Consider the following 8,509-nt stretch of genomic DNA (forward strand, 5'->3'; position numbering starts at 1 on the left):
TCTAATACTGTTATCTGTCCAGTGCCTTTTCTGTCTGCTGTTATAGAGTGAATTCTATGTCTGCGTATTATATTGTGCCTTCCATTTAATTCTGACAGTTTTATATCTATTATACAGTGCCTTCCCTATCTATCAGTTTATCTAGTCCCTTTCACATCTGTATATTCTGTTACTGCCTGTTGCCTTTCTCAAACATCTGTCAATTAATAAACAGGCTGTAGTATTTTGCATATATTTTTTTAGATAAAAATATAAAATGCAACTATATTGCTAATATAGTTATGTATCTGTCTAGTGTATTCTCTGCCTGATTTTAATATAGCCCCTTTTCTGTGAATTCCCTGTCCATCTGCCTATGTACTAATAATAGTATTAATATTATTATTATGTAGCAGCTTCCCTGTCTGCCTGTTAGATAGATAGATAGATTCTATCTATCTATCTATCTATCTATCTATCTATCTATCTATCTATCTATCTATCTATCTATCTATCTATCTATCTATCTATCTATCTATCTAACAGGCAAACAGAACAGCTGCTACATAATAATGATATTACTATTATTACTACATAGACAGATAGATAGGGAATTCACTGTATAATAGGCACACAGAAAAGGTACCAGAGAGATAGAAAACAGTATTAGCAATATATTAGTTTTATTATTATTAGGTATATCCATCCATCCATTTTCCAACCCGCTGAGTCCGAACACAGGGTCACGGGGGTCTGCTGGAGCCAATCCCAGCCAACACAGGGTACAAGGCAGGAACCAATCCCGGGTAGGGTGCCAACCCACCGCAGTTATTAGGTATATATATATATATATATATATATATATATAAATATATATATATATATATATATATATATATATATATATATACCTAAGATTTATGTCAAAAAGAAATTAAAATGTTCCAGCCTGTTTATTAATAGACCAATCACTGCAAAAGGGCAAACAGGCAGAGAGAGTACATACAGATGTGAAAGGCACTAGATAAACTGATAGGGAAGGCACTGCACTGTATAACAGATAAAAAACTGTCAGAAAACAACGGAAGGCACAATATAATAGGCAGACAGGGTATGCATCATATAATAGCAGACAGACAAGACACTGGACAGATAACAGCATCACACATGCATATTTTTTAATCTCTGAAATTAATGTAAAAACAAACATGAAATCATGTATTAATCATCAGATACTGCAGTCAAGGATGGTACAGATAGATGTGAAAGGCACTATATAAACAGATAGAGAAGGCACTGTATAACAGAAATTAACAGGAAAGGCACTATGTAATAGACAGACAGAGAAGGCACTAGACAGATAGTTAACTGAATTAGCTATATAGTAGTTTTGTTTTATATATACTGTATATGTATTTTTCAACTCAGAGAATTATGTCAAAAAGAAATAAATTAAATCATATACAGTATGTAGGGTGCTGTAGCTAACAACAGCGTGACGGCCGGGAATCCGGGGTTTGACTCCCGTCCGTTGCGGTCTCGGTTTTAAAACTGGGATCTATCTTGTCCGGGCCCCGCCCAGCACTCCATGGTCTTTGGAGAGCTTGTGCCGCCGTAGCCTGCAATTGCATCAGCCGCATGTTCTGGAAACAGTGAACTGCAAGGCGGCGACCTGAATAACTGGTACTACCGTGGAGCTACTGAAAAATAAGTTGTCAACAGATTCCACATTTGTGGATCAGAATCCAACGCAGACAAAATCGTGATATTCATTGAGTTCTGAAAGTTTAATTCCATCCACTGTGCAGTGAGGAATAGAGATAAATGAGACAAGCTGACACTGCCTTTCAAAGCATGGAGAAGAGCGCCAAGGCAAAGGCTGTGGTCAAAAAGTATATTGCATCCGAATTGGTTTAGAGCAGGGGTGCCCAACTCCAGTCCTGGAGAGCCGCAGTGGCTGCTGGCTTTCATTTTAACCCTTTTCTTAATTAGTGACCTGTTTTTGCTGCTAATTAACTTCTTTTGAATTCATTTTATTTGACTTTCTCTTGAAGACTCAGCCCCCTCAATTGTTTATTTTTCCTTAATTAGCAGCCAAACAATAATGAGATACAAAGTGAGCCAAAACAGCACCAGCAAACTGTGACCAGCACATAATATCTGAAAATAAAGAAAGGTGAAGGTCTGAGGAATGCTGATCTGCTCTTACTAAGGAGAAAATCCACAATTTCTGAAATGTCTGGTATTGCACAATGAAAGCAGCAACATGCCATGGAATTAAAGAACGGGTTTAATTAACATCAAGACTCAGCACCTCATTAAGCAACTGGAGTGAAATTGGTTGGAGTTTGAAGCCCTGACTTAGCGGGTCTTCTCTTGGCTCCCTCACTTCACATTTCACTTCTGTTTGGGTGCCATTTAAGGAAAGAAATGAAGGAATTCAGAGGAATGATGAAGAAATTCAGGGAAACATTTCTTAAAAACCAAGTCAATTAAAATGAATTCAAAAGAAGTTAATTAGCAGCAGAAACAGAGCACTAATGAAGAAAAGGGTTAGAATGAAAACCTGCAGCCACTGCGGCCCTCCAGGACTGGAGTTTGGCACCCTTGGTTTAGGGCTTTCGTCTCGCATTGGTGGTTCAGTGGTAGAATTCTCAGAGCCAGTCACGGATAGTTGACATGGACTGCTTAGCCAATCAGTGCACTGCAAGTCTGCTGTGCCTCAGAGACCCGAGTTCAATTCCCAAGTGAGGAGAATGCCCATTGTGTGTGTGTGTTTTTTCTTCAAAATGCTTTGGATTAAATAAGAATAAAACATATAAATTAAATACCTGATGCAGGGTCCAACTGTACATTGTGAATTTTAATATCCAGACAACAACAATGCAGTTTTTTTTTCTTAACTTATTGTTTAATGTGTAAGGTGCTTAAGACTGGGGTGAACTCTCACCACGAGACGTACTTGACACATTTTTTGTACCATAGAAATGGGTTTACTTTAATAATAAAAAAATGTCTCACACAAAAAGTTAAACCAAATATTTCAACAATAGAAGAAAACATATGTACATAATTATTGAAACCTATTTAGCTTCAGGCAGATTACCAGTTTTATAAAATTTGTGAAAGTCTTGTGAACTTTCAGCTCTTTGCTAAACCCCAATCCTATAAATGTTCCTCACGAATATGCAGAGAGACTCAGGAGAACCAAAGAGGCACAACAAAGAAAGTCAAGTTTATTGAATAATTGGGAAAATATACTATTTCTTTTTTTTTTATTTCCCTCTTTTCCTCCTCCCACCTCCTCCTCTCTGTTTCATAAAAAGTTGATGATTGGAACTCTTTCCAAGTCATCTCCCTTTCCATCCCCTTATCTTTATAAAGGGAGAAGACCTTGGCTGGGCAGTAAATGTATTTGCCAGGGTGTCCTGGAAATGCCACATGCATATGAGGGCTGTTAGGACCCTGCTTGAGCTGCAACTGACAAAATCGACAGATGCGACCCTGAGGCTGCGGATCAGGCCTTTTCCGTTTCAGTTGTCCTTTCTCTTCTACTCTCTTCCTTGTGGCATCTAGTTCCCGCTGAAAGAACTCAGTTTCTGCAAAATCTTTAAATTGCATTTTCGGATCTGTCAGTCCCTCTGATCCATACATTTTAAAAACTTTTATAGAACAATAGAAATAACGGACAGGGCCTTGCTGGTAAAAAAAAATGAACTGAAGAGCCATCATTTTCGTATCTTGATTTTGGCTGACCACATGAAAGACAGGATTTTGTCCCTTTCTTGTGTATTTGGTGCTGTTGTTGTTGTTGTTTCTCTATGATTTCATGCACAATTCTCTCAATTGAATCCTGTGACAGTGTAATGACAGGAGAAGGTGAAGGGGGGTGGACAATGGCAGGGGACATAGTCGCAACTGGCACATGGGCAGTATGACTACCCTCAGTCAAACTATGCCACAATCTTTGTGTCTCTATTAATTGCTCCTGGCTCGTGTTCAAAGAAGAGCTAACAGTCTTCATTTTGGCCAGATACTTCATGTATCTGTCAATATGGACCCTTGTTGTTGGATGGAGCATAGTGTTTGGGTCTCTACAAGACTTCTGCACCATGGCAGCATAATTGTGGTCCACAAGTTTCAGCAGGTCTTTCTGGCCATGATACTTATCGATAAGGTTGTCAATGGCTTCCTTCATCTGGGATGTCCAGCATCTTTGGTCAAGGACAAACACCCTTCCACCAGTTTTCACTTGTCCAGTGCGAACACTTGCTGGTAATGACAACAAAGACAGAGATGGTGTGTTGGGTGGTTCTGAAACAAAGAAGAGACCATTAATATTCACAAACTTGCAAAAAAATAGGTATAGTTAGTCTTTTATGGTCTTTGTAATGAATTTACCTGTTTCGGGAACAATATCAGCATCTCTGCATAGTGACACTTCCACTTTTATGTCAGCAACTGAAGGAAACTGGAACAGGACAGATGGCCCAGTGGAAGCTGGTGGTGAAGGAAGTGCCTGGACAGTGGTAGAGCTGCCCTCATTGGCTGTCTCAAAGAGGACAAAGGACTCCGTTTTCTTCTTGTGTTTATCCCAGTCAAGAAGAACAGGCCGATATCCTGGCTCTATATATTCAAGACCAAATTTCTCTCTTGTGTCTCTGTCAGAAAAATGAAGGGCAGGATATTTTTCTTCCCCAGTTACTCTTTTGGAAGCTGCATTCAGCTCTGAAATTAGTGCTGGGTCAAAAACACCTGGTAGGAGAACACCGGGCTGCTGCAGGTCCACCAAGCGCTGGTAATTCCACCGAGCAACACCTGTCATTCCTTGAGCTTGGAATAACTCTGAGGATACTTGTGTTCCAGTGACCCATTGAGACTGGTGGAAATGGTAGCCCTCCTGCTGAGATGTTCCTCTGATGGGGATCCAGACAGGAACTTTGGCCCCCTCACCCTGAACATGGTTCAACTGCACAGTCCCACCATACCTGTAGAGTATGCCACCTGGAAGCTCGGGATCACTCAGGCAGCCCCGAAGGATGTGCACCCGCTGAATTCTCCAAGACTTTAGCATAGATGGCTTGAACAGGTATACATCATTTGGATCCTTTGCTAGGTAAAAACGCTGGAACACTTCCTCAACCCTTTTCACCAGCTCATCTGACTGTGGTATCTTTGTCCTACAATGCTCACGGATATGTTGCTTGGTGGGATTTGCTGGATGAATTCCACAGAATGCGTAGGCATCCTTGAGTCGCTGCAGGTCTTCCTGATCCACAACGGAAAATGCAGCAGAGAGGAACTGGCAAAAAGAGCTGTAAAGGCCATGATGCTTAGAGACACACTCTCGAAGAATTTGCCTCATACAGTAGAACAGATCCAGTTTGATGGCAATGTTTCTGTTGTACATTGTTCTCGATGCACATCTGTTCAGTTGATAGCCATGTATGGCTTGGGCTACAACAGAATCAGTTGTTTTCCAGGCATTCCAGTCAAGATGCTCCACTTGCAGCGATTCTGCAACTCTGAAGGCTGAACAGCAGTCCCTGAAAAACACAAAGAAAACGTGTGAATTATGCAGTAAAGATGTACTGTATCCAGTGACTATTAGTCTATACATGTCTAAACCCACACTCTATGGTCTGTATATTACATGACTCATTCATTGATTCAAATTATTTTCATTCAAAGTCACACATTCAGCAGATAAAAAGAAAACAATGGCTACTGCCCCTCACCGGTCTACCCACTGGAAGTTAGCCTTGTCAACCTCAGCAATTCTGTACCGGTTAGCCAAACCCTGGTACGTGGGCTCCAAAGACTTATCTGTCTCAGACTGTAGCATTATCCAGGAGAGGATCATCCAGTTCTCGTTCATCACTGCGTAAGAGGACATGGTTCTGGATGCAATCTTTCTGGCGACTTTCCTGGTGTGGTCTGAGCGTAAGGCTTGGCCAAAGGTGCCTTGGAGGAGCTTTTTTATGGCAGGCTCTTGCCTTTTGTATTCATATAAAAGGCAGTCTGTTAGGTAATAGGAAGAGACGGATACTCCACACCAACCATCAGAGTCCTCATATCCACCAAAAGGAACTGGTTGGTTGTCCCCTCTGAGAAACTCACTGAATGTTCTCTGACCATACAGGCTTCTCTCAGCATCCATGATATTCTGACTGCTAAGGAGGTAGGCCAGGTGAGCCCGCTCGTACTTAAGGTGCATCATTTCCATTACCTGGTTAGCCATATCATTAGGTGACTTTCCTGCTCTCCTTAGTTCATCCATCACAGTTTTGCAGATGGCCTTCTTATATGTTATGATGGCAGGCAAAGTGTTGGTGAATCTCTGTGGAAGTTTTTCTAACCACTGTAGATTGTCAGCATACCAGCGTTTTTTACATGCCCTGCAGGAGAGTCTTGATGCAAACAAGTAGTATTGTCCATTGATGCCAACAACCACACGAGGCCTGCCCACACCTGCCGATACAATATGTGGTTGTGAACAACCCTGAAGACATGGCAGAGCATAGTTGTTCCTCAGCCTGCCCATCAAGTTGTCATTTTCAGGCTTCCAGATGAAAAAGGGGTGAAGCTGAAAGTACTTGGGCAATGGGAACTCAAAAGTGCAGTCTATCAATTCAGGCTGAGGTGGGATACGCCACAAAGAAACCATCTTCATTGGGTGGCGAACAGGGAGGGAGCCAGGCCACAGCCCCATCGATTCCAGCTCTGTTTTCATCCAGACCTTCTGTTGCTGGGAACAGTTCCAATGGCTAATATCATGATCGTACCCAGGATACTGCAGAGGGGCAGAAGACCCTGTAATCTCAAACACAAATATATATTTGTTTTCATTGTTAAGTGGTGTTATGTGTGTACTGGTTAAGTGGAGACAGAAAAGGAAGAAAAGAACAAAATCCTTGTGAACGTACTCTGAGCCCTGGGTATCGCCTGTTGTGATGCAGCTTGTCCTGTTGTTTGCAAGAGAGGTGAAGACTGTTGGGACACTGAAGATACTGAGAAGAAATTCAACAGAAGGTTTTAAGTGCATGTAGATTGACTATGGAATTCTATAGGAAATGGTAACATTTCAAAGCCTGCTTTATTTAGAGTTCATACTTACCAGTTGTTTTGGACTGGTGCCTTAATGGAGTAGTAGACATAGTGGCAGTTGTAGAATGTATTGTCCTTGCTGTACAGAGTAGAAAACAAGTGAAGTACATTACAAGGAAGAAACAAGTAAATTACAACAATAGACAAGCATCATATGAGAACTTTGTGAATTATAGTGAACTGGTGACCTACATGTTGACAACACATCAAGCTGAGTTGCAGCTAGCTCCTGAACAAGACACAGCAGCTCTGGAGGAATGGGCACTGGTTGCTTTACAACTGGATCTGTGTAGATGCAAAATCAAAATCACATTTGATTTGCTTAAAATAATGTGTAGGCTTTTATTTTTGTTATAATTACCAAAAGCAGAATCAAGTTTACCATCTAACAGTACTGAATGCACAAAAGCTAGGTACTTCATCAGGTGGTTTAGATACAGTCACACATGGACTGGAATCACCTGGGAGGAAACCAAAAAAATAACAAAACAGCCGTTATTAAAGTTGAAAAAAATGTTTGAAAATTGTTGATGTAAGCTGCCTCATGCGTTGTCTGCTCAAGTAAATATGATAAGAAAATCCAGCATGCTGTACCCTCATTACAACACGTCTTGTGGATGTCCACAGCTTACATGAGCAGATAAAGCACTAGAACACTTGAACATGCAAAACAATATAATAACGCTTACCCTCCTCAGAGTTTGAAATTAATGATTTTGTTCTTTTGATATTGTTAGTGGAACATGAACAAAAGAACTTTATTAGTTGAACATGGTCAGAACATGACCAAAATAATAAACATATAAATTCATCTTTTGGTCTTCAGATGTGAAATTATGCTGAAAAACCTGTTTCTACTGATGTTGGTAGCCCTAGGAGTTGTGGTTCAGCCTCTAAAAATCAAAATGGCGGAAAGTGGTTAGTGGACACCAAAAAAAAGGACTGAAAACATCTAACACTTGTAGTGCTATACGTATCATATTGGTTACCATATTGGGTCTGGAATAATGAAGGTAGTGTTCAGCGTTGCCTTCTCCAATTTTTCATCATCGTCCATTCCTAAGGGAAAAACACACTAGATTAATTAATTAAATAAATAAATAAATAAATAAGAGTGTATTGACATAGCCCTACAGAAAAAAAATCATCATGGACAAACACACAAAGAAAAAGACAGACTTGAAATTAAATGTCCATAAATGTGAAATAGCATAGGATTTTAGCATTATTTAGGATACCCACCAGACAGTTCACTTGGATTAGATGGCAAAGATTCAGTAGACTGAGTAGTTGAAGATGGTGTGACCACAGCCTGGCTTTTCCTCAACAGGTACTGCTGCAAACAGTGCATTTGTGTACCTTCTGCACATTTTAGTGCCATGATGAAAGCTGCATAACCATCTGCCCTGCCCTCCCAGATTTG

The 8,509-nt window shown here is 40.5% G+C and overlaps 1 protein-coding gene across 1 annotated transcript; it reads right to left on the reverse strand.

Moving 5' to 3' along the window:
- Positions 1–1,717: 1,717 nt before the first annotated feature.
- LOC114643717 (uncharacterized) lies at positions 1,718–8,101 on the reverse strand. Its single transcript, XM_051927795.1, has 9 exons — positions 8,076–8,101; positions 7,469–7,979; positions 7,279–7,371; positions 7,097–7,165; positions 6,906–6,989; positions 5,718–6,792; positions 4,381–5,525; positions 4,078–4,293; positions 1,718–1,779 (listed from the first exon to the last, which is right to left on the reverse strand). The coding sequence occupies exons 2-9, from the start codon at positions 7,506–7,508 to the stop codon at positions 1,718–1,720; spliced, it is 2,784 nt and encodes a 927-aa protein (XP_051783755.1). The 5' UTR covers positions 7,509–7,979; positions 8,076–8,101.
- Positions 8,102–8,509: the final 408 nt, after the last annotated feature.

Source organism: Erpetoichthys calabaricus, chromosome 5 (genome assembly GCF_900747795.2).
Source record: "Erpetoichthys calabaricus chromosome 5, fErpCal1.3, whole genome shotgun sequence".
Classification (NCBI taxonomy): Eukaryota; Metazoa; Chordata; class Cladistia; order Polypteriformes; family Polypteridae; genus Erpetoichthys; species Erpetoichthys calabaricus.

Excerpts from the sequence above, each read along its gene's own strand:
- LOC114643717 (XM_051927795.1), bottom strand. The coding sequence starts at position 7,508 with ATGAAGTACCTAGCTTTTGTGCATTCAGTACTGTTAGATG. Across the intron at positions 6,793-6,905 it reads GGCGATACCCAGGGCTCAGA|GGTCTTCTGCCCCTCTGCAG; the intron begins GTACGTTCACAA and ends TTGAGATTACAG. Across the intron at positions 4,294-4,380 it reads TGATATTGTTCCCGAAACAG|AACCACCCAACACACCATCT; the intron begins GTAAATTCATTA and ends TCTTTGTTTCAG.